We start from the raw sequence: 26,406 nt of genomic DNA, 5'->3' as shown, positions 1-26,406 counted from the left end.
ACAAGCACAATGTGTACAATATTTTCAAGTTCACCATCTGGAATAAAACATACACACCGGTTTTCACATCTCACAGTATGATTTCTATGCTGGAGAATTTGGGAGCTTGATTCATTATTAATGCTACGTGAAAAAACAAGATGAATGGTGGTGATGAGTGTGACCCACCTGCACCAGGTAATCTCTGGACAGTAGTGGCAAACGAACGTGCTCCATCAGCTTTGGCATGTGCTCCAGACGAGCTTCCTTGTTGTGTTTTATCCATGCAACCATGGCCTCAAACACCTGAGAGAGAGAACAGAGTTAATTACATTTACGGGGGAGGACAAGAACTGGATCTAACCGGTGCTGTGACTCCCCTCTATCTGAACACACAGACAGACAGCCATCTGCCATATCTCTCTCTCTCTCTCTCTCTCTAGCTCATCCAACCTGCTCCGTTCCCTGAAGATAGATAGGATCAGAACCGTGATTGAAGAGACAGGAGACAGGGGCAGAGACATTAGAAACAGGGCTGGTGTCATGTTGGTGTGTACGTGTGGGTTGGCTTTGCTTTGTATGCACATTAGCAAGTGGAGCATGAGGCCTGGAGTGGGTTGGTCAGCACTGGCAGCAGCAGCTCTCTCTCCCTCTATGGTAAGTCACTCTGGGACGGGGATCAGGCTGTTTGTGACATGGCTGTCCTCTACTACAGCAGGAGTGAGTCATGAGGAGTCTGTTGTTATGGTGAGTGTCGTCTGAATAAGACCAGGAGGAGAGAGCTTGAGAGCCTGAGCTAATTCATAGCACAGATAGTGGAGTTCCTGGAATGCACTTGTCTTGCATAGTAATTGGACGTGAAGTACTCTTCATAGGATAGGATAGGAGCCTGCAGTGTGTGACTGAACAGAACAGAAGCAGAGGGAAGTTTGGGATGTTCTGGTGGCTGACCTTCTCCTCTGTGGACACGGTGAGTTTGTCGCTGGAGATTAGACTGCACACCTGCTGTAGAGACAGGCCCATGAACTCCTCTCCCAGCATCACCTCTGAGAAATGCTGCTCTGTTAAACAAACACAAGCACATGGTTAAGCAACACAACTAGGCTTCTCACAGAATGTTACACCCCTGAGAAATGACAAAGGTCATCAGCATATGGCCAGCAAGCTCCAGTAGTTTACCACATCTCCACAATGTAAGGTCAAATTTGATATACTCAGTCTTGACAGCTAGCTGGGATACTGGGCTTTAGAAGAAGAATGTCCATTCAAAACAGGACAAGGGTAATATCTTCTAACAGTAGTCTTAATCAAGAACTTCCAAAGGTTTTTTTCTGGACAAAAAATGGGTGTGGTGGTGGGCGTGGCAGGGGGTGTGGTAGGGGGGCATGGCAATGAGCGCGGTCGGCCGTCGGCAAAGATTTTAGAGCCCCCATTCTTGGCACTGTAGAGAATTTTTTGAAATTCCACAAGTTTCTCCATGGAGCTGAGAATATATTTAGCCGTTTTAAAGCGAATTGCAGTTTTAAAGCGAATTTCCTGCAATTCTATGCATTTTGCCACGGATAATGCTATGTTCTTCTGCTCAAACAGAATAACAAAATGAATACTGATAAATTAATAGTTTTTAGAATTTTCAGTTCTCCCCGTGTAGCTTTTATTTTGGTGATTGTTGGTTCTCAAAAATTATATTATAAAAAATATATATAGGTCCATTATCTGGTTTTAGTCCTTTGAGTCCTCTGAAACCATTATTCCATCCCGAAAATATATATTTTTAAATTATAATAAAATTACAATTTGGACTTAGGTGATCGGAAAAAAAGCTTAGGCGGCCTGCCCAAGGATTAGATTACAGTGGTAGAAAGTAGCCTATCATAAATGCCAACTTTGTACAGTATAGGGTTACGACAAAACCAGTATCACAATACAATAAAATAATTATGGCAAGGAAAGAAAACCTGAATGGGGAAACAAACATCATTATGTTGTCATCCAGTTACATTTGTTTAGTTTTCAAGCTATAGCACACAATATTTGACATAAAGCAGGTTTTTGAAGATCCAGAGTTTGGTCTGCGCCACGGTTAAACTTTTGCCATGGAAAATCGAGTATTGAGATTCTGGTTTTGCCACAACCCTTCTGCAGTTTGCTTTTTAACTGCCTTCTGACCAAGACAGAGGCCAGTTTCTCCATCCCCTCCCCTAATTCCCACATGCTCTGCCTGTTGAATCCTAGAAGTGAGGTGGGAGTCCACTCACCAGCATAGGCATGGGACTGATTGAGGAGCTGTGTGCATGTGTGGAGGTCAGCAAAGGCTCGAATGCCCAGACAGTTGGTGGAGTGCAGCTGGCTCTGCAGGAACTCACAGCACACCTGCCTCACGTCCATCAGCTGCAGGAGACTGGCTGCAGGCAGGAGTACCTACAGAGACACACCTTAGGTCAGAACACAGAGCAGGAGACACTATAGACATAACAGACATCTAAGCAACCCACAAAAGGGAGAGAGAGAAAAGAGAGAGCAGGCCCCATAAAAGACACAATCATCAGGACAACTAATAGAATACACAGTAGCAGGGAACAAATCTCATTGTGCTTGTTTTTCTAATTCCAAGCAAATCTCCATGTTTTTATTTAGAACTCAGAGGATTTTAATATTATTGAACGGTTTGAAGAATATTTTGGAGGCAGACTCATTCCAATTTAATTCCAGTGTTAGAGTTAATACCAAAGTAGAAGCCAACCGAAACAGAGGCCAGACTCAGAATGGACAAAGGGCCGGAAACAGCCAAATATTTACCTGGATAAGGGCTTAAACTGGGAAAACCACAAAACAAGGACAGCAAGGATTTACAGGGGAACTCTGCATCCCTGGCTGTTTCTCAGACTTTAACCGGACAACTGGAATAATATGTACTGGTGGTATATGTTGGTCAATTCTAAAGGAGCCATTTGGCTTCTCTGGTTTATTAGCCTCCATCCTGCCAGTCTGTTGGTACTATTGTGTGCTTTAACAGGCAGCCCAGCGCTCCCATTTGCCCACATCCCTACGCAGTGCAAACACATAGAAACTAGGTCACTTAGCTCGGCTCTTCTTTGAAAAGCCCTGTGATTATTCATGTTTTTGCCTGTTGCCTTTAGGTCTGAACAGGGAGCTACAGGCTGACTATTATAGTGGGTGTTTTACGCAGCTGTGGTCCACACATTCTGAGAGAGCCCACACAGAAAGTACTGTAGCACCACACACACACAATGAAAAATGATCCAGTCTTATGACGAGACTTGGATGCCATTCTAAAACACACGTCTAAGCAGGCATGTTGCAAACACAGAGGATATCCCCTCGCTCCATGCACATTTCCTGAGCTAATAATAACAGGAAATACCCTGCCTGCTGAAACACTGGCCTCACCAGCAAGGAAGGAGCAGACTGTCAACGCAGGAGAAAGGGAAAGGCCCGGGTAGGTGGAGACAATTCTATGCCACTTAAACAGCTGGTAAATTTTAAGCAACATGAAAGGATCCATGGAATCCAATGCTGTACTCAGTTTAACTTGGTTGAGACACAGATGGGGACGCTGTAGCTCACCTGAACGTTGTTCTCTGTTACTTCAATCTCAGCTGTATAGATATAGTCCACCAGCTTCCTAAGTGTCTGGCCATCCACATCCCTGATCTCCACCTGCTGGGCTTTGCTCTCACTCATGTCCCCTGTCCACCACACACATAGTGAGAGAAACCACTTGAGAAGGTTTTATGTGACAAGAGGAAAACAATCATCTCACTGTTGCAATAAAGCGGGCCTCACTTTCACAACATTTTTCACTTGACCCATTACTTTCACAATGATGACAAATGTAATCTATACACACAAATGCATACACTACACTATTTACCTTGAACTATATGAAGTGTAATAATACCTGTGAACATGGCACAGAAGTAGGGGCTGCAGGAGGCTAGCACCAACTTGTGAGCTGGCACCTCTATGTTTCCCGCCACCAACAGAACGTCGCACAGCATTTTCTTACTGTAAACACAAAAGATCCGAAAGGTTGGCTGTTGATGAACGGTGTTTTCAACAATCATCATACTGATGATTTCTTATTAACTGTCAACTGGATGTATAAATGCTCCCGCTGTGTGCCAAGGTCATTGTATTAGGTAATTGCACAGTAGGCTACTCGGTGCCAAGAATAGGCTGTTATGTATAATATGTAGGCTATTAATGTGTATAATGAGTTATATTATCTGGGTTAAATTATCAACACATTACAATACTTATTTTCAATGATGGAAAAAGGGGATACTATGGAACTAGATAAAACAAAAGAACACCACGCTTTGCAATGCGGGGGGATCGTTCCGTGTAATTTCAGCAAGCCATGACACCCACCATCTCAAATTGTTCTGAAATCGATTCTGTACTTAGAAACAGACCCCACGCCAATCCGACACCAACAACATCCAGCCGTGATTGGGAGTCCCATAGTGCGGCGCACAATTGGCCCAGCATCGTCCGGGTTTGGCCGGGGTAGGCCATCATTGTAAATAAGAATTTGTTCTTAACTGACATGCATAGTTTAAAAAAGTGGGGGTTCCGTGGGTGGGTTTTAACAATGTCTTTGGATTACTTGTGTCTTACTCACTAACCAGGTTTCCATCCAACCTTTTTATGCGAGTAAAGTATGTGTCAGATCAAAAATGTCATGACAAGCCTGATGGAAACATAAAATGTTTTGGTAAACTTTCCAAATGTTGACAAACCAAAATAAGCTAGAGAAGGTGGGAAATGTAGGTGGAAGTGCTTTTATGAGCAAATATTGATATAATAACCATCATATCAAAGTAAACTTTTAGTCACGCAATGACATGTTGTGTGGTCCTCCCACTATGACTCGTTGGGAAGGAAAGCATGCAGTTTTTTAGGCTTCAGGCTACAGAAATAAATTATGATTACTTCATTGTTGGTTTTAAAGCTTGCAAGAAAAGCTTTTCACTGTACTTTTGCATGTGACATTAAAACTTGAAGATGAAATAAGTTATAATGAACTTCACAGGGTGGTGAAAGTGCAAGGTGATGAGCTTGATGCTCCTTTCCAATAAGTATTGAGAGTCTTTCTCTGGTGACATGATGATTGATGCTTGGCTGCCTTTTGACAAATAAAAATTCTCGCTCTTTTGTCCATAATAATCTCATCGTGTAGGCTATAGGTGTGCTCTAGCCAACAGCGCTATCCGCTCACACGGTATCAAATCTAATTGTATTCAACATTCTGGATTGAAGAGGTTTAGAGAGGTCAATTTCCAGACTTTAGTTTATTTAAGAAATGTACTCATCTGTGTCCTGGCAAGGGTGAAACCAACCCACCTCCTTAAGTCATTCATCAGCTGAAAAGCCTTTCTCATATGGGTGTGGTTGAAGGTGTGCATCCCTGCATCCACTGCATCCTCCTCTGAGTCACAGGTTGGCTGCTGGACACTAGATTCTTGACTGGTCAGGGATAAACTGGACATAAATAGACTTACCTAGCTAGGATAGCTCAAAGATCATTAACCTCAGTCATAACCCGAGCGGATTAAACTCCACACCATGGTGAAGGAGTGGAGCAGAGACCTGGCTTTGTGGAATCTAGCTCTGACTACATCCATTCGTCCAAATGCAATACACACACACATACACCACCGTTCAAAAGTTTGGGGTCAATTAGAAATGTCCTTGTTTTTGAAAGAAAAGCACATTTTTTGTCCATTAAAATAACATCAAATTGATCAGAGTAGATATTGTTAATGTTGTAAATGACTATTGTAGCTGTAAACGGGCAGATTTTTTTATGGAATATCTACATAGGCGTACAGAGGCCCATTATCAGCAACTATCACTACTGTGTTCCAATGGCACGTTGCGTTAGCTAATCCATGTTTATCATTTTAAAAGGCTAATTGATCATTAGAAAACCCTTTTTCAATTATGTTAGCACAGCTGAAAACTGTTGTTCTGATTAAAGAAACAATAAAACTGGCCTTCTTTAGACTAGTTGAGTATCTGGAGCATCAGCATTTGTGGGTTCAATTACAGGCTCAAAATGGCCAGAAACAAAGTACCTTCTTCTGAAACTCGTCAGTCTATTCTTGTTCTGAGAAATTTAGGCTATTTCATGCGAGAAATTTCCAAGAAACTGAAGATCTTGTACAATGCTGTGTACTACTCCCTTCACAGAACAGCACAAACTGGCTCTAACCAGAATAAAAAGAGGAGAGGGAGGCCCCGGTGCACAACTGAGCAAGAGGACAAGTATATTAGTGTCTAGTTTGAGAAACAGGCACCTCAAGTCCTCAACTGGCAGCTTCATTCAATTGTACCCGCAAAACACCAGTTTCAACGTCAACAGTGAAGAGGCGACTCCGGGATGCTGGCCATCTAGGCAGAGTTCCTCTGTCTGTGTTCTTTTACCCATCTTAATCTTTTATTTTTATTGGCCAGTCTGAGATATGGCTTTTTCTTTGCAACTCTGCCTAGAAGGCCAGCATGCCAGAGTCGACCTCTTCACTGTCGATGTTGAGACTGGTGTTTTGCGGGTACTATTTAATCAAGCTGCCAGTTGAGGTAAAGGGTGGCTATTTGAAGAAACTCAAATCTCAAATATATTTTTATTTGTATAACACTTTTTTGGTTACTACATGATCCCGTATGTGTTTATTCATAGTTTTTGATGTATTCACTATTATTCTACAGTGTAGAAAATAGTACAAATAAAGAGAAACCCTTGAATGAATAGGTGTTCTAAAACTTTTGACCGGTTGTGTGTTTGTTTGTTTGTATGCTTGTATGTATGTGAAACGGCTACCTATGTTTGTAGTTGTGTTCCTTTCTTTGTTTCCTGAAATCCACACTTTTCAATAAACGTGAATCAAATACACCCACCGACTGTTTGCTCATTGCTGTAAAATGGCAAATTCCAATTAAATCTCAACAAGGAAACAGTCGGTAGTTGTATTTGTTTAAGGTTTATTGAAAAAGTAGAGATTTCAGCAAACAAAAAGGCTCACAACTACAGAGCACAAACCTATGTACACGGTAGTCGTTTCATCATTTACATTTTTTGGAAGTATTGACTTTGGGCGAATCGATGTGGTCGGAGCTAGTCATCAGAAACTTCCTTCACCGTGGAGTTAAGTCAACTGTCGTCACCCCAGCTTGTACAAAGATAGCATTAACAAAATACAACTGTAATTTCAAAAGATAATGCTGGGTTCTCACTGCTCAATAACTGAGAAAAATATATTTTAAAGGACAACGTATAGTAACGTATGCTTCAGTACAGTGGCTACAGTTTCTAGGTGGCTAACGCCTGTACTGTGTGCTAACACAGAGAGTACAGTAACGTTACTAGCAGCTGATGTGTTGGTCGTTAGTTACCTAGCTAGCAAGGTAGTAATTTGGCAGTTATTATCTTTAGCTATGACTTGGTTACTAGTACCACGATATAATAAGTATGTGTTACCCTTATTGACAAACTAGAAGATAGGTACAGCTGTCCCGGGCTTGCTTTTTGTTCACGCTGTTCGCTTAGCTTGCTAATGTTAGCTAGCTACATCGGCATAAAAATGCGTGCAGTACAGTAGTTAGCTAGCAAGTTAGGCAGCTATTCATGGAAAATCTCTATAAATCAACTGGCAAGTTATATCCGACAACAGCTGTACGGTATTCATCGGAAGACTACACTTACATCATGAATCCTCTGACAACTTACCCCAACGTTGCACAGTCCATGATATCAGATATGCTGCATGAGTTGTACCGGGGTTGGCTACGGGCCCATGCACAAATGAATCGTTCAAAGTCCAACACAACACTCACTGCATGAGGTGGCTTATCGAATCTACACTTATTCATTAGCTGACAAATAAACCTAGCTAATAAGCAGACATCTTGTCATGGTTACTGCTTATTTCCTTTCTACCCTAAACTATTAACAAAATGTGTTATTTTCTGACTGAGCAAGAAAGGCTAGAGAATGTGTTTCCCAGTCACTGCTGCTTCCTCCTGCCCCATTTTCAATCGACAAAGCTTTGTTCCACCGGAGGAAAACCTTGGTTCTGCTTGCTCCCGCGTTGCTAGGTTACGGCGTGTCAGGACGATGAATAAGGATCCAATCAAGCAATGGTCTTTGTCGATTACAAACTAGCAAGCCATCAATTAGATAACGTGGTAATATATCAACATAATATTGAATATTGATGTACTAACTAATTACATGTGAGTTAACATTAGGCTATTCAAAATAGTTATCACCCAAAGTTTTAACTAGCAAAAATGTGTGGAAGCTTATTTAGGGCTAGAAGTGTGAAGGTCTATGACAGTGAATTTGAAATGTGAGAATGTAGGCCTAATGTGTTTCACTTTTTTTTTTTTTTAAGTCATCGTTGTTTCAAGGTTGCTTAAAACAGCATGCATCCTACATTACAATAAAATTAGCTCACACACAACATAGCTTTACATTTGAAAAGAATGAAGAATGTAGCTATAGGTTTAAAACAAAAGATATTTACTGAATCCACAAACAAATATAACAGTACAGAACAAGCAGTATGTGATTCCACAAACTGGAATACAAAACAAGGATACATATCTTAATGATTCATTGAAAGTTTCAACCTTCCTAACAGGTGGATATTAGGCCAGAGGTCCTTCAAAACACGCACATTTTTCACAGACATTCTTCATCCTGTAATGACAGGACCACTGGAGCTGGATCAGCACAGTCCGGGGTCACACCTGTCAAAATACATTCGAATAGATCACCATTAAAACAATTTCTAAAAGCCATGCAGTATCCAGTTACTTTCCACTGGCAATTTAACATTTTAAACCAGATAGCCATTCACCGTTTATCAGCAAAGAAATAACATCTTAGAAATTGTCATCCAGAAGGGCAAAAATGTGTTTCTCAGTGAAGTGAAATAGGCCCAGGAATATTTCAATGACGCATGTTTGAACAAGGACCATGTGGTTATAATTACTAATCACAACTCGTCATGGAAGGGGGGGTAGAATGCAGGACAAGTAGCTGTCAAGTGTGTGATGTATTGTGTACAGCCAATCCTTCAAAAATAAATTGAACCAGTCATTTAACCAAAATGAACCTAAGCTACTATGGAAAATACTTTTAGATGCAAGACTAGGCCTAGGGCAAAACTATAGAAGTTGTTAGAACAGGACTAATTGACTTTCCAATGTAAAATGGTTGATAACAAAAGCAGAACACACAGGCAAAACACTGAGTTGGTGAGGGAAGGGATACTTTATGTACGGCAAATAACTGAAGCGTCAAACCTTGCAAATAATACGTGGTTCTCTTTGCTTTTTTGGAAAAATAAAATCTGGACTAATGTGTCAGGAACATAGGAACTCCAAGCTCCTGTCTAAAATGGCTATGGGTTATAATTATCAAACAAAAAAGGTCCAGAATCACATCCAAGCTTGAATTTTTAGGTTGTTGTATTTACACTGTTAAGATAAGAGCTGAAGACACCAATTTCCAGAAAGTACAAATATAATGGATTTACTTATTTATCTGGAATTAGTGATGGACTGTTGACCTATTGTTCAGATGCATGCATGTTTGACCAACATGTGAAAACCTGACTGTAGTACAGAGCTTAACCCCTCAATGGGACTCCATGTTAAAGATCAAATATTGATGTTATGTAATAATGTCTTGTGTATAAAGTATTGCAACAAACCTGATGTCTTATGGAAGCATATCCTATGGACTTTCAGCTGGAATTCTACAGCTCGGAGTACCATGGAGATTCCCATGACGTAGAGGATACAGTTTAGGTATCTCCAGCTTATTTGTTCACGAAGGGTGTTGGAACAGAGCTCAAGAATTACTTTTATGAAGAAATAGACATTCTGGAGGTAATACGTATATGTTGAAAGATATACAAAATAGTCTATTCATTACTCTACCAAATCTGATTGATTGAATATAAAATAGTTTGCCTTGAATAGCTATCAAAACAAGAGTGGGTAGAAAATAAGAATAAAGAATACATTCAGTAAAATCTAGGAATTAATTTCAAGGTGCTTAAAAGTACAAACCCTGATTACGTTTTCCGTACCACAGCAGGTTACTTACTGTTGTTTCATACCCTAAGTTATACCTGATTTAATTCAAATTACCAAATAAGGTCTTTTTTGGACCATTCCTCTTTACAAAACTGTTTCATTTCAGCAATATTTTTGGGATGTCTGGAGTGAACTGCTCTCGAGGTCATGCCACAGCATCTCAAAATCGGGTTGAGGTCAGGACTCTGACTGGGCCACTCCAGAAGGTATATTTTCTTCTGTTGAAGCCATTCTGTTGTTAATTTACTTCTGTGTTTTGGGTCATTGTCCTGTTGCATCACCCAACTTCTGTTGAGCTTTAATTGGCGGACAGAAAGCCTATCATTCTCCTGAAAAATGTCTTGATAAACTTGGGAATTCATCTTTCCGTTGATGATGGCAAGCTGTCCAGGCCCTGAGGCAGCAAAGCAGCCACAAACCATGGTGCTCCCTCCACCATACTTTTTATTTGGTGTGCTGTGCCTTTTTTTCTCCATACATAGTGTTGTGTGTTCCTTCCAAACAACTCAACTGTAGTTTCAGCTGTCCACAGAACATTTTGCCAGTAGCGCTGTGGAACATCCAGGTGCACTTTTACAAAGTTTTTTTTGGACAGCAGTGGCTTCTTCCGTGGCGTCCTCCCATGAACACCATTCTTGTTTAGTGTTTTACGTGTCGTAGAGATGTTAGCATGTTCCAGAGATTTCTGTAAGTCTTTAGCTGACACTATAGGATTCTTCTTAACCTCCTTGAGCATTCTGCTCTGTGCTCTTGCAGTCATCTTTGCAGGATGGAACACTCCTAGGGAGAGTAGCAACAGTGCTGAACTTTCTCCATTTATAGACAATATGGCTTACCGTGGACTGATGAACATCCAATGCTTTTAGAGATACTTTTTTAACCCTTTCCAGCTTTATGCAAGTCAACCATTCTTAATCTTTGGTGTTTTGTTCGAGACATGGTTCACATTAGACAATGCTTCTTGTGAATAAACTCAAATTTTGTGAGTTTTTCTATAGGGCAAGGCAGCCCTAACCAACACCTCCAATCTCGTCTCATTGATTGGACTCCAGGTTAGCGGACTCCTGACTCCAATTAGCGTTTGGAGACACTATGTGTGTTTATTGTTGTGACTTAGATGGAGATCAGATCAAATTTGTTGAGGATACATTTTTTGCAGAAATCCAGGTAATTCCAAAGGGTTCACATACTTTTTCTTGCCTTGTTACTGAATTCCTTTGTGGTTCTACTGTCAAATAGAACAACTGGAACGCTTAGATAAAATCTGTTATCAGAATTTGAAGTAGTTGAGAAGTGAGACAATGTTCATTGTAACAACTATAGCATAATAACCATACTAATGATACAATTATTTATTAACATATAAACTAAATGGGAATCACAAATCAAACTAAAACAAATAGCCTACATTTCGGGAACAGCAGCAGTGAACCTAGAATACTTAAAAAGTATGACCTAGTCCTTACAGCCTAAATACTGCATCGAGACTTTCCTTTGAGACCAAACACTATTGGGCAAATTTGATCATATACTTTGGTATAGTGCCGGGGCAAGTAATAATATATTTTATGGACAATATAACTTCAGTTGCCTATTAACTAATTAGATGCAGGAAATGACCAAAATCAAGTTCACTGCAATTGACTACATGGCTAGTCAGTCAAACATGGGGTCCCATATTAATAACACGCCAACTTAAATCCAAATATTTAAAACAAAATGCAATTTACTTACAACACATTACCTAAAGAAAAGAAAAAGCACTAACAAGCAAAGAGACTTGGCTATTTAACTTAATTTCAATCATATCTGGGCAAAATACAAAACTGCAGTCCTCCACTGCTCAAAACAAAATAGTCCAAAAGGAGTAGTCCTATTACTTGTGGACAATGGACATTTAGACCTAAGTTATTTGAGACATTTTGGAGTGAAGACATCTGCCTTCTAGTGCTCTGTAGTTGCTATGGGCATGTCCGCTGTCTAGAAATTTACTGGGCATTCTGAAGGTATTCAAACCACCCCGTGACTTTTTCCACATTTTGTTTTGTTACAGCCTTATTCTAAAATTGATTACACTGTTTTGCCCCCCCCCCCCCCCCCCCCCCCCCTCAGTCTGACACACTACCCCATATTGACGAAGCAAAATTGCAACTGTATAAAAAAATACTGAAATATTACATTTACCTAAGTATTCAGACCCTTTACTCAGTACTTTGTTGAAGCACCTTTGGCTGCGATTACAGCCTCAAGTCTTTAGGGGTATGATGCTTCAAGCTTGGCACACCTGTATTTGGGGAGTTTCTCCCATTCTTCCATTCTTCTCTGCAGATCCTCTCAAGCTCGGTCAGGTTGGATGGAGAGCATCGCTGCACAGCTATTTTCAGGTCCCTACCAGAGATGTTCGATCAGGTTCAAGTCCGGGCTCTGGCTGGGCAACTCAAGGACATTCAGAGACTTGTCTCGAAGCCACTCTTGCGTCGTCTCGGCTGTGTGATTAGGGTCGTTGACCTGTTGGAAGGTGAACCTTCGCCCCAGTCTGAGGTCCTGAGCTCTCTGGAGTAGGTTTTCATTAAGGATCTCTCTGTACTTTGCTCTGTTCATCTTTCCCTTGATCTTGAATAGTAAGGATTGTGCCAAGTTTCCTGCAAACGTGACACTTGGCATTGAGGCCAAAGAGTTCAGAATGATAGAACTGTGATCCTGAATGATCTGAAGGTTTAACTTGATTCTCTTCTGAAACAAGGTCAGAGTGGTTAAAATGGACAATAAGCACTGATTGCTTTCAAACATTAAAAACTTTAATACAGCCAAGAGAGTTAGGCTCAATAGCCAACTAATATTTAAGTAACATTCCACAAAACTGCATTGCTTTGCAAGGTATTGAACAGCACATCTTGGATGGAGAAAATCATTTGGAGGTAACCATTAAAAAAAAGTATAATAATACAATAACCATAAGTACTTAATACTTTGACACGAAATATTATGATCTTAAAAACACAAGCATACACTAAGACTGCTTTCAAATCCATTAATACCCCTGAGTTTCATGTTGCTAAAGCAATATGTCTTGTTATTAACCTGGCTGGTACTAATGACATACAGTATCATACCAAAGTCTTGGAAGCAGCGACGTTAACTACAATTAAAAAAAAAAATATTGAAAGGGAATCACTACACTACATTGAGAAGTCAGAAAGTTGAATTAGTAATAATGTGTCCATCATGTCTTTAGTAGCGCCGCCTAGGGGCAATGGTGTAGTCCGGGTGGAGGGGGAGGGTACATCAGGGTGGGCGAGGGGCACGAGTACTTTAATAAAATAGTAGCAACAAAGAAATGGGCAACTCTGACCCGTGTGTAAATGCAGGTCATTGAATCAGAAAATCAGAACATTTCAAATTATTGGGTCAAACGGTGTCTAATAACCACCATATCCACCCCTGCCATAACCACTGGCGCCTCCACGGGAGTACGGTGCTGCGCTCCTGCCTGAATAATTACCACCTTTCATTGCACCATAGCCGGAGGACTGCTGTCCATAATCTTCGCCAAAGTCATTATAACCGTTCCCACCATAACTGCTCCCCATTTGATCTCCATAACCTCCTCCGTATCCCCCTTGGTTACCGTAACCACCTCCATTGCCGTAGCCGCCACCGTAGCCGCCATCATTTCCTCCATAATTACCGCCATAGTTGCCGTAGCCGCCACCTCTTCCGCCGTCGTAGCCATTTTGAGACCCTCTCATTCCTCGCCCGCCTCTTCCCCGACCACCGGCTGACTGCATCTCTTGCTTGGTGAGGGCCTTCTTCACCTCCACTTTGTGCCCATTGATTGTGTGGAACTTCAGCACCACTGCTTTGTCGGCAGAGTCATTATCTTCAAAATAGACAAAGCCAAATCCTCTTTTTTTGAGAGTCTGTTTGTCACTGATTACTTCGGCCTTCTCAATTGCCCCGAATTGAGAGAAATAATCATTCAAATGGTCGTCTTCTATGTCGTCTTTCAACCCACCGATAAATATTTTTTTAACTTTGGCGAGTGCCTCTGGCCTACCGGCATCTTCCCGTGCAACGGCCCTTTTTAACTCCACGTTGGTACCATCGACGACATGTGGCCTGGCGGCCATGGCTGCATCGGCCTCCTCCGCGCTTGAGTAGGTTACAAAGCCGAAGCACCGGGACCTTTGTAGCTGCTGGTTCTGAACCACTACGCAGTCGGTTAACTGGCCGTACTGCTCGAAATGTTGCCGAAGTCCATCGTCTGTAGTCTCGACGTTCAATCCACCGACAAACAGCTTACAAAGTTGGTTCGTCATGATTACTAGCCGAGTTGTTATGGAGCAAATACAATTTACCCTGACAAAATCGTATCCCTCTTTGAATGCAGCTGACGCAATGACGTCTGACGTAGGATTGGTCAAATTAATCACCAGTCCTGATTGGTTATTCCACTCAAATCCCACTATTTTATTCAAATAGCAGTTTTTCTAATTTGTCAATTGACTTGTTTGTTGAATCAAAAAGACAATGCCTATTCCAAACACATTTTTCTTTAAAAATATATATTTTAAATTTGTCTAGTTAGCTGATCCTGCTTTGTAGTATACCCCAACACTTCATTCAATTGTCAGAAAGTGGGCACTCCTGAATAAATGGTGTGCAACACACCGATTTCTATATGCAATCTTGCCATACAACCTTGGCGTGGACACACCTCATTCCAGCTATTATTGTTTTTTTTACATTGTAGAATAAAGACATCAAAACTGAAGTGACACATGGAATCATGTAACCAAAGTGTTTTAAAAAATCTAAATACATTTTAGATTAAGAAACCAACCTTTGCCTTTACAGCTTTGCACACTTGGCATTCTCTCAGCTTGAGGTGTCACCTGGAATGCATTTCAAGTAACAGGTGGAATTTATTTCCTTAATGCATTTGAGCCAATCAGTTGTGTTGTGACATGGTAGGGGTGGTATACAGAAAATAGCCATAGTAAGACCAAGTCTGTCTTTGGGTAAGGACAACTCATATTAGCAAAGAAAAAATTTAAATACGTAAAACAAAGCACTGATACAATGGACATTAGACCAGTGGAAACCTGTCCTTTGGGCTGTTGAGTCCAAATTTTTGATTCCAACTGCTGTACACATGCGGTTTCCCCCATGAAGGTGGTGTGGTGCTTTCCTGGGGATTTTAGAAGTCAATTGCTTAAATTGTTTTTCAACAGGACAATGACTCAACACACCTCCAGACTGTTTAAGGGCCATTTGACCAAGGAGAACAATTGAGTGGTGCATCAGCTCAACTGACCTCAAACCAATTGAGTTGGTTTGGGATGAATTGGACTGCAGAGTGAAAGAGCAGTCAAGTGCTCAGCATATGTTCAAACTTCTTCAAGACTGTTGGGAAAGCGTTCATGAAGCTTGTTGAATGCCTGGAGTACACAAATGTCAAGGCGGAGGATGGCTACTTTGAAGCTAAAATATAAGTTGAGTCATTGTACACTTGACAAACTATGAAATCCGTCATATTAACACCATTATTCCACAATACAGAAAACAGTCAAATTAAATGCTTGAGTATGTCCAAACTTGACTGGTAATGTACATTAGAAAATCAGAACCTGCCCCATTAATGGCATACCCGCATTAGGGCTGAGAATTGTCAGGGACTAGACAATATCACAATAGGTACTGTGAATAGATACTCATTTTATTGCAAACATTACTAAACATGGTCAGCTGCAAAGGGACAATACATGGAAATGCTCAAAACAAATTGGCTACCTTCTCTAAAATATAGAGAAGCTAACTTGAATTAACAAGTTAAGAGTAACTCATTTTTATTTGCAAACATTTGAGTAAAGAGTGCAAGCCCTAGGCTATAACTCCCATTCAACACAATGTTCTTCAAACCAGTTGTACATTTTCCAATTTAAAACAAAGATTTTTTTTTTAATATTCAATTGTAGCAAGTGATGAATACATAGCATGGCAAGGCCAACAATGCAGTGCCCATTTTTCCATAGTACACGATCTAACATTCACACCCAGTCTTCCTACAAAGGGTAAGAGAACCAAAGAAGTCAATTACACCAACCACCTAGATTGACTTGACAGTAGACAGCTGCTGGCCACTGCAACCCGATTTTATATGGGCACAAGGTCCTGGTATTCCAAAACACCTGCGGCAGTGGGACAGCTTTAGCTGTGCCCCCCACAACCGGTCTTGATGTAGCCAAGTCGTTGCCAGATTGGTTTCCTGGCAGACAGGTCACCATGGCTACCTGGCAGAGAGGGGAAGAGTAAAGAATGAGACACTCCAGTTAAACCATCATGCCATGACAGAGGTATGCCTAACGTGCCAGTTTTTAGGTTCATTAATGTAGAATGCGCACTTAATCGCTTTAGCCTCATTTTAGATGTAGGACCAAATGCGTGCAGTAAACACTTAAACTAAGATGCATAGGGCAAAATAAGAGCGACTATGGATAAATGCAAGAACTATAAGTGACATTGAGTACATTTCAGTACCATATCTGAATACTTGACCAACACAGTAAAGACAGGTTGATTTACATACCTAGTTTGCTGGATGTGATCCTAAAGAGATATTTCAGAATCCTATGACAATCGACCCCAGGTATTGCACGGGGTTCCTGTATAAAGTCAAACTGATACTGCTATTTTGGTGTACTTGGATAACAGTATGAACACCTAAATGTAGGAATCAAAGAAAATGAGGCCCCAGGTCCACAATATTCAAACGCCTGGTAACATGGAACAATGTTATTGCAAACCTACAACGCCTTCATGCATTGGCCATGGGCAAACTGCGATCCTTCACCCAGGAAGTGTAATGGAAGAAATGCCAAACTACCAAAGGTCAAATATCACATAATATAACCAATATCAGAAGTGGACTTATGGCATCCTAGTATAATGAATAAAAACTAGCTAAATTTGTTTAACTTTTTATTTAAAATGAACATACATATGCATACCAATGCTTAACAATTGTAGTTTGATGTTCAGACAGATTATACAATATACATGAGATTTACGTAGTAAATTAAAGGAACATTCAGCTCATAGCTGAACGCTGTGTGTTGGGAAATTACTGACGTACTTCGTTAACTTACAAAACATTTTGGCAAGAAAATTAAACGTTTAAACTGGATCCGGCCCACCAAATACGCGTACCCAACAACCTATAGGCTAGTGGACAGAATATACATACATAGTCAGCTAATAAATCCAATTATATAGCACATGCGTCCCAATCCTCTGTAGACTAGATCCATGGGAATTTCCTTACTACTTGCTAAAATGAGAAAGTATAGTATCAAAACAAAATGTAAAACTAACCTAAACACGAATGTACGCATACGTAAAATAAAAAGCAAGGTCAACTAACGACAGCTACACGCCCTCATTTTGGAACATAAATGATAAATGAATTTAGCAATCGAACGTGTCCTATAGCAAGAGCTGGACGTGCAAATCAGGTTCTGGGAAGTGATCTTCCTACCTGTTTGGTTTTGAGGTCTTCTTAAATGATTTGGTCTCATAGTGTCCGCATTTTGCCAAATGCCCGTGGACTGAATTTTGAGTACGGCTTGATGATCAGACGGGTATGTGTGGAGATGTATTTTCAAATAGTCTGTCGTAGCCACCGGTTTAGTAGCCGCCATACGCCCCTCTGCTGTAGCCACCTGCACCGCCTCGGGGGGCGTAGGGAGCAGGGCTCCTACCAGCGTAGTTGGTGCCGCCTTTCATGGGCCCATAACCGGAGGACTGCTGGCTGTACCCACTGCCAAAGTCACTGTAGCCATTGCCGCCACCATAACCTCCCATCTGGTCGCCGTAGCCACCTCCGTAGCTTGCGCCTCCCCCATAGGCCCCGCCGTAGCCTCCACTTCCGTAGCCACCGCCATAGCCACCAGCACTGCTCCCGTAGCCCCCACCGAAACCACCCCCGTAGCTGTCGTAACCACCTCTGCCGCCTCCGAAGCCATTTTGTCCTCCTCTCATGCCTCTTCCGCCACGGCCTGTAGCCTGCATCTCCTGCTTTGTGAGGGCTTTCTTCACCTCCACCTTGTGCCCATTGATGTTGTGGAACTTAAGTACCACTGCCTTATCGGCCGAATCGTTATCCGTGAAGTGAACAAAACCAAACCCTCTTTTCTTTCCGGTTTCCTTCTCTGCGATAACTTCGGCCTTCTCGATCTCGCCGAACTGGGAAAAATACTCATTCAGATGTTCATCTTCGATGTCGTCTTTCAGTCCCCCGATGAATATTTTCTTGACCTTGGCGAGTGCCTCGGGTTTACCGGCATCTTCACGAGCGACCGCTCTTTTCAACTCCACGTTGGTGCCATCAACGACATGTGGCCTTGCCGCCATTGCTGCATCTGCCTCCTCAGCGCTCGAGTAGGTTACAAAGCCAAAACAGCGGGACCTCTGTAGCTGCTTATTCACAACCACAACGCAGTCGGTCAGTTGACCGTACTGCTCAAAATGCTTGCGGAGCCCATCATCGTCGGTATCTACGTTCAATCCACCAACAAAAAGTTTGCAAAGCTGAGAGGAGTTATCCATTTTCGACAGGAACGACCGCGTTGCTCGACAGAAACAAAAAAAAAAGCACAGGCAATTCTTAGAGGTGGAGTCAAGAAATAGAATCCAGGCCTTATTTATACCGACGTTATAGTGACGTCATACTACAGCAACAACGTTACGCCCCCTTACATTGGTTTTGTTCAGGAGGGTCAGTATGTAGTAAACGCTACGCAAAGATTATGTGATCTGTAGATTACGTCAACCACCAAAGTACTAGCGCCAAAGTAATTCATATGCATGACAGATTATCGTATTTCCCGCAGCCCCTTAGTCCCCAGTTGACCCTCGTGAAAAAACAGATGATCTTTTGTTCTTGTGTGGGTTGGAAAGTCGTTTTGAAAATTAAGTGTATATTTATGTTGTAGTTAGTATCCTTTTTTTTTATGTGTGACTAACTTCGTTCACTTTATTGTGATTTTGCGAATTTATACCCACCATTCAATTGAATCAAATCACATTTTATTTGTCACATTCGCCAAAAACAGCAGGTCTGTAGACCTTACAGTGAAGTGCTTACTTACAAGCCTTTATTAACCAACAATGATTTAAGAAAAAAATAAGTGTTGAGTAAAAAATAGATAAGTTCAAAAATATATATTAAAAAAAAGTTACAAATAATTAAACAGCAGCAGTAAAATAACAATAGCAAGGCTATATACAGGGGGTACCGGTACAGAGTCAATGTGCGGGGTCACCGGTTAGTCGAGGTAATTGAGGTAATATGTACATGTAGGTAGAGTTAAAGTGACTATGCATAGATTATAAACAAAGAGTAGCAGCAGCGTAAAACAGGGGCCTGGGTAGCCCTTTGATTAGCTGTCCAGCCACCCTAGTCATAGGCCTTTTGTACCTAGACTTGGTCCTCCAGTACCACTTGCCATGCGGTAGCAGAGAGAACAGTCTATGACTAGGGTGGCTGGAGTCTTTGACCATTTTTAGGGCCATTCCCCTCCATGTTTCTATCCCTTAAAATTGCCTGTATTAATTGCATCATAAAATGATACCCCAAGCCAGTTTCCAACAAGCTGAATGGAGGGGTTGGTTGTTTAGCAACAAAACTGATGCGTGCACAACTATGGGGCAAAACAGACATGGTTGGCTTACATTGTTGACAATGTAAACTATATTTTGTCTCCAATGTTTATTGAAAACAGAAATAAATGTGCACAATGAGCACTTGTCTCTCAAATACATCAGTAATGTTGTTGGTTAGCCAGCTAGTGATTTTTGCCATATTAGCATAGACGACATCAGTCAAAACATCTACATAATCTAAAACTGCAATGATGCTGTTCCTGATGTAAATTGAAAAGACTGATGTATTTGCACAACAACAGAGGTATCGTCTGTGATCAGCGCCTCAGACAATGGCATGGTATCACCCTATGCTGCTGCTCATTTGTGTTTGAATGGGGGAGGACCCCACTCTCTGGAGATGTGAAAATGTCTTTACCCGGGCAATCAAGACTTGTAGTGCCACCAGTGTTCAAACTATTATTTTCACTGATCACAGGTATCAGCCTTCATCATGTACATTGTCGTCTTGAGGTTTATTGAATGTCCCTGCTGGTCCCATATTCCTGAAAGAAACAGGCCTCTGGCAAACAATTGTGGCAAGTCTTTGGCCAATTTGGCCAATTCAATTGCAAATTAGTTTTGTGGCAAATAAATTGCAGAAACCTATGAACACCTGGCAAACAATTCTGCAAAACTTGTGGCAGACATTGTACTGTTTGCTGAATTTGCTGCAGACTCATTATGAATATGCAAATTACATCAAGTTTTTGTTTACTTTGTATATTAACTTGCTTCTCACAAAGTACACTAAACTAAATGTACTAAATATGTACTAAATGTACTAAATAAACTAAACAGCATGTATTAAATCTCTTAACAGATAAAAATAAATTCAATACAATTTGAAATTAAAAGAGCAAAGACTGAATATTTCTGAGCTAAATTGTTTATTTAATATTTTTATGTATACTGAACATTAATATAAACACAACATGTAAAGTGTTGCTCCCATGTTTCATGACCTGAAATAAAATATCCCAGACATTTTCTATACACAGGAAAAAGCTTATTTCTCTCAAATGTTGTGAACAAATGTGTTTCATCCCTGTTAGTGAGCATTTCTACTTTGCCAAGACAATCCATCCACCTGACAGGTGTGGCATACCAAGAAGCTGCTTAAACAGCATGATCGTTACACAGGTGCACCTTGTGCTGGGGACAATAAAAGGCCACTCTAAAATGTACAGTTTTGACACACAACACAATGCCACAGATGTCTCAAGTTTTGATGGAGGAATGTCAACCAGAGTTGTTGCAGGAATGTCCACAAGAGCTGTTGCCAGATAATTTAATGTGATTTTCTATACCATGAAGCCACCTCCAACTTCATTTTTGAGAATTTGGGAGTATGTCCAACCAGCCTCACAACCTCACAACCATGTGTATGGCGACGTGTGGGCGAGCGGTTTGCTGATGTTAACGTTGTGAACCGGGTGCCCCATGGTGGCGGTGGGCTATGGCATGGACAGGCATAATCTAGGGACAATGAGCACAATTGCATTTTATCAATGGCAATTTGAATGCACAGAGATACCGTGATGAGATCCTTAGGCCCATTGTCGTGTCATTCATCCGCCACCATCACCTCATGTTTCAGCATGATATTGCATGGCCCCACACCATTCCTGGAAGCTGAAAATATCCCAGTTTTTCCATGGCCTGCATACTCACCAGACCTGTCACCTATTGAGCATGTGTGGGATGCTCTGGGTCAACATGTATGACATGTCCAGCAACTTCGCACAGCCATTGAAGAGGAATGGGACAACATTCCACAGGCCACAATCAACAGCCTGATCAACTATGGGAAAGAGATGTGTCGGGCTGCATGAAGCAAATGGTGATCACACCAGATACTGACTGCCTTTATTTAAAGGTATCTGTGACCAACAGATGCATATCTGTAGGGCCTAATTTATTTATTTGAATTGACTGATTTGCTTTTATGAACTGTAACTCAGTAAAATATTTGAAATTGTTGTATGTTGAGTTTATATTTTAGTTCAGTGCAGCTACAACATTTACAGTGCCTTTGGAAAGTATTCACACCCTTTCACTTTTTCCACATTTTGTTGTGTTACAGTGTTTTTTTTGTCACTGGCCTACACACAATACCCCATAATATCAAAGTGGAATTATGTTTCTAAACATAATTAATATAAAAGAAAAAGCTGAAATGTCTTGGGTCAATAAGTATTCAACCCCTTTGTTATGGCAAGCCTAAATAAGTTTAGGAGTAAAAATGTGCTCATAAGGGAATTTCACCATGTGGGAATCTGGGCTTGTTTTCATCATGTCTGAGGCATTTCTAGGACAGTGACATGTGTTTTACACATAATTGCCCAAGAGGAAGTTTCATGGACTCATTCTGTGTGCAATAATAGTGTTTAGCATGATTTTTGAATGACCATCTTGTACCGCACACATACAATTATCTGTAAGGACCCTCAGTGGATTTTAATCACAGATTCGTCCACAAAGACCAGGGAGGTTTTCCAATGCCTCTCAAAGAAGGCAACCTACAGTATAGGTGGATCTGTAAAAATAACAGATATTGAATACCCCTTTGAGCATGGTGAAGTTATTTATTACACTTTGGATGATGGTGTATCAATACACCCAGTCACTACAAAAATAACTCAGTTGCCGGAGAGGAAGGAAACTGCTCAGGGATTTCACCATGAGGCCAATGGTGACTTTAAAACAGTTACAGAGTTTACTGGCTGTGATAGCAGAAAACTGAGGATGGACCAACAACATTGTAGTTACTCCACAATACTAACCTAATTGACAGAGTGAAAAGAAGAAAGCCTGTTCAGAAAAGAAATATTCCAAAACGTGCGTCCTGTTTGCAAAAAGGCACAAAAGTAATACTTCAAAGAATGTGGCAAAGCAATTAACTTTTGGTCCTGAAGACAAAGTGTTATGTTTGGGGAAAATCCAATACTGTGAAGGCAGATGCTGGGAGACGAGAAGCAAGTACAGGGAGTGCAGATTTATGGATAAATGGACATATATCAAAACATGAACAGCGTCTGGACAGGGGGAACAAAACAAGGGGGAGTGGGAGCAGGCGTGACAAATACAGCACATTATTGAGTACCACTCTCCACATTTTCTAGCATAGTGGTGGCTGCAGCATGTTATGGATATGCTTGGAATTTGTTAAGGACTGGGGTGTTTTTCAGGATAAAAAAGACAAGGAATGGAGCTAAGCACAGGCAAAATCCTAGAGGAAAACCTGGTTCAGTTTGTTTTCCACCAGACACTAGGAGATGATTTCACCTTTCAGCAAGACAATAACCTAAAACACAAGGCCAAATCTACACTGGAATTGCTTACCAAGAAGACAGTGAATGTTTCTGAGTGGCCGAAATACAGTTTTGACTTAAATATACTTGAAAATCTATGGTAAGACCTGAAAATGGTTGTCTAGAAATGATCAACAATCAATTTCACAGAGCTTGAAGAATTTTCAAAAGAAAAATAGGCAAATGTTGTACAATCCAGATGTGGAAAGCTCTTAAAGATTTTCAGAGAAAGACTCACAGCTGTATTCACTGCCAGAGGTTCTGACTCGGGTGTGAATACTTATGTAAATTAGATATTTATGTTTTGATTTTTAATAAATTAGCACCATTTTCAAAAAATATGTTTTCACTTGGTCAATATGGGGTATTGTGTGTAGATGGGTGAGAAAAACAATTATTTAATCCATTTAGAATGTAGGCTTTAACACAATAAAATGTAGAACGGTCATGAATACTTTCTGAATGCACTGTACATGAGAGAAATGTAAACACTATAGGGATGTTGACCGTAGGATGTTTAAACGTGCAACTACAAAGTGATAACTGAGCAATGAGCTTTCAACCAATGAATGACCAATTCATGTTTAAAAGAGAATGAACAACATTTAAATAATTAAAACAACAAAAACCAAATCAAACCCAGTTCAGAACTATTGCCTTTTTGAGTAAACTTTGGAAGTCGTCCAAAGCTTGTTGAGTACATGCACTGGAACAAATCAGAAAACACAACATTAGGAAACTGAAACAATTGCAGAAAACATGTTCTATTTTGCCACCTTAAAAGGTAGACTCAGCGGCTAATGGGCGGGTTCGGCTTTGGAAAAACGGGGTCAGCTGTTACAAAGTTGCCTTGATGTTGCTATGCTTCTCACTGAAATTGCCATTCTATATATTTTTCAGCAAGGAAACTGCCTTTTGTAAATGCTATATCAACAAAAAAATGTAAATAGCATAAACTGGGACTTACATGCTGACCAGACCGGACACGTCGCATGCGCGAGCGTCGCAAAATAAATGTAGAAATCTATGTTATTCAATTATTGCACCCACACTGCTTTCGCGCGCCAACGTGTGTCTGTGATGCCAAGTCCTGCCTCTCCCATCTCCTCATTGGTTTATAGAATCAGGTACCCATGTGCTATCTCCTCATTGGTTATACCCACGTTGGTGATTGAAAGACAAAATGTTTTGCCGGTTGTCGTGGTAAAATTGTAGATGCCAATCACTATATAAGTTCAAAGATGAAAAAGCCTGGATGGAGGAGAGATGACTAGAAACGATATGGTTGGCCGTTTCATGTGTGGATTAATTGTCGAAGTAGAGGACCTTGTGCATTTCAGGTAAAATAACAACTCAATGTTTATATCCCAGGACAAATTAGCTAGCAACAGCAAGCTAGCTAAATAGGACAAATTAGCTAGCAAGTGCAAGCTAACTAGCTAAATTGCCATACATGATTAATGCTTTTCGACCTGTCCCCAAATTAATGTAATTGGTTCAGAGTTAGTTTTGATATTTTAACCTGCGTGTCGTGATCGCGTTTGGTGTAGGGGGACAAAATACATTTATGTACAATGGCGCACACGCGCAGTCGGTTTGGGTTCCGTATTAGGCCTACTAAATCTACCTTTAAATATGTGGCCTACTGTTCCATCACCCACCTTGAAATCTGAGCAGAGGCAGTCAGCATTTTAAAGCTATTTTATTTTGTATTATTTTTTTTGTAACTTTTTACCCCATTTTCTCCCTAATTTCGTGATATCCAATTGGTAGTTCCAGTTTTGTCCCAGCTTTCATACGGACTCGGGAGAGGCAAAGGTCGAGAGCCATGCGTGCACGCACTGCTTCTTGACACACTGGGACAAGGGCATCCCAGTCGGCCAAACCCTCTCCTAACCCTGACTACGCTGGGCCAATTGTGCGCCATGTGCCCATTGCTGTGCTTATAATGTGAATAAATAATATTTTATCAACATTTTAAGTTAAACGTTCTGATCTGATGCATCAGCCTCAATGCTTGTTATGTTTTTTTTTTATGTACAGTGGTTGTATGAATTTGGGATCTATTGTCCCACAACTGTCCCAGAGACTGTTTTGAATGTCTTTCTTGCAGAGAACGACAAGCCACACCTTTTTTTTTTACATACTGGCGCAGCCACATCTTACATTCTTTGGGGAGAACCCTGTAATAATAAGCCTTCATGGTGAGATTCATTATTTTGGAGTAATTACAGTACATTTGCAAAGACTGAATCCAGTTGACCATGCGATACAGGGTAAACATTGGTTTTGTTCTTATATGTGAGGTTTGTGTGCTACTTTTACTTTTAAATGTTTATTTTATATGAAATGTTTTAGTGTTTAGTCCTGTAGTCACTATAGTCTGAGCTTTAGTGGATTGCATGAACTTGGAAGGTTGGACATGGTTTCAGTTTGAGGTGACAGACTGAATATTCAGGTGCATTTCCACCACAGAAGGGGATGTTCCACCACAGCAGGGGATGTAATCACTAGACATGTTTCACAAAGGTTAGGTCACACCCAGAGATGCATGTGAAAGTGTCTGGTGATCAACCCATTAGCACCAAATCAATACATTGTTTAGCATGTCGGGTTGGCTCAATGACTGTATGTTGGTTACAACAGCAATCCTAACTCCTAGAATAAAAATACAATATGTTTTAAAAGACAGTGTTCAATGTAAATATTGTAATTGTATCCATATTTGAACAAGTCAAACAATTCCATATCGCCAGCAATGCGTTGTCAAGAAAATTACACATTGACACACCTGGGAGAACAGAATCTATTGAACCTTGTTGATAAGGTATTGGGTCTGTATAACAGAATGTGGGAGGAGGGGAAGCTACCCGGGCAGCTGGAAGGAGGCAATAGTGGTGTCAATCTGGAAGCCAGACAAAGACCCAACAAGGCCAACAACCTATCGGCCAAAAGCCATAGCATCCCATTTATGTAAGATTATGGAACATATCATTATGGAGAGATTCATTTACTTCCTGGAGAGCACAGGGGTAGTATCATCACATCAGAGTGGGTTTCAGGAAGGGGAGGGGAACTATGGACTCAGTGCTCTGTGTCGAAGCAGAGGTCAGGAAGGCCAAAAGAACAAGGAATTTTTTTTTTATGTGGAGAAGGCGTACAATAAGGACTTCCTCTTTGGAAGGTCTATCCAGGTGAGGGGTGGGGAAATCTCTATCAGGCAGCTACTTGGTGGATAATGGTACACTGCAAGGGAGCGTGATCAGTTCTCTTTTGT

The 26,406-nt window shown here is 40.9% G+C and overlaps 3 protein-coding genes across 4 annotated transcripts in view; all 3 read right to left on the bottom strand.

Moving 5' to 3' along the window:
• LOC109864553 (kelch-like protein 3) overlaps positions 1-8,151 on the bottom strand; it is a 35,805-nt gene extending 27,654 nt beyond the window's left edge. The window contains exons 1-7 of the mRNA XM_020452401.2: positions 7,733-8,151; positions 5,350-5,472; positions 3,902-4,008; positions 3,568-3,689; positions 2,238-2,400; positions 931-1,040; positions 169-285 (exon numbers count right to left, since the gene is read on the bottom strand). Of these exons, the coding sequence (XP_020307990.2) occupies positions 169-285; positions 931-1,040; positions 2,238-2,400; positions 3,568-3,689; positions 3,902-4,008; positions 5,350-5,472; positions 7,733-7,875 (885 nt within the window). The 5' untranslated portion in view covers positions 7,876-8,151. The remainder of the gene's footprint in view (positions 1-168; positions 286-930; positions 1,041-2,237; positions 2,401-3,567; positions 3,690-3,901; positions 4,009-5,349; positions 5,473-7,732) is intronic.
• Positions 8,152-11,450: 3,299 nt separating this feature from the next.
• LOC109864552 (heterogeneous nuclear ribonucleoprotein A0-like) lies at positions 11,451-14,530 on the bottom strand. Its single transcript, XM_020452400.2, has one exon. The coding sequence runs from the start codon at positions 14,430-14,432 to the stop codon at positions 13,533-13,535; it is 900 nt and encodes a 299-aa protein (XP_020307989.1). The 5' UTR covers positions 14,433-14,530; the 3' UTR covers positions 11,451-13,532.
• A 1,281-nt stretch (positions 14,531-15,811) lies between these two features.
• Positions 15,812-18,797, bottom strand: LOC109864551 (heterogeneous nuclear ribonucleoprotein A0-like). 2 transcript variants are annotated; one of them, XM_020452398.1, is made up of 2 exons: positions 17,651-18,797; positions 15,812-16,406 (listed from the first exon to the last, which is right to left on the bottom strand). In XM_020452398.1, the coding sequence occupies exon 1, from the start codon at positions 18,718-18,720 to the stop codon at positions 17,800-17,802; it is 921 nt and encodes a 306-aa protein (XP_020307987.1). In that variant the 5' UTR covers positions 18,721-18,797; the 3' UTR covers positions 15,812-16,406; positions 17,651-17,799. The 2 variants fall into 2 exon arrangements, with proteins under 2 accessions (XP_020307987.1, XP_020307988.1); XM_020452399.1 differs by having other exon boundaries at positions 15,812-16,402.
• Positions 18,798-26,406: the final 7,609 nt, after the last annotated feature.

Source organism: Oncorhynchus kisutch, linkage group LG19 (assembly GCF_002021735.2).
Source record: "Oncorhynchus kisutch isolate 150728-3 linkage group LG19, Okis_V2, whole genome shotgun sequence".
NCBI classification, from domain to species: domain Eukaryota; kingdom Metazoa; phylum Chordata; class Actinopteri; order Salmoniformes; family Salmonidae; genus Oncorhynchus; species Oncorhynchus kisutch.
The sequence above is the reverse complement of the archived record's forward strand: the minus strand, read 5'-3'. Positions and strand labels throughout refer to the sequence as shown.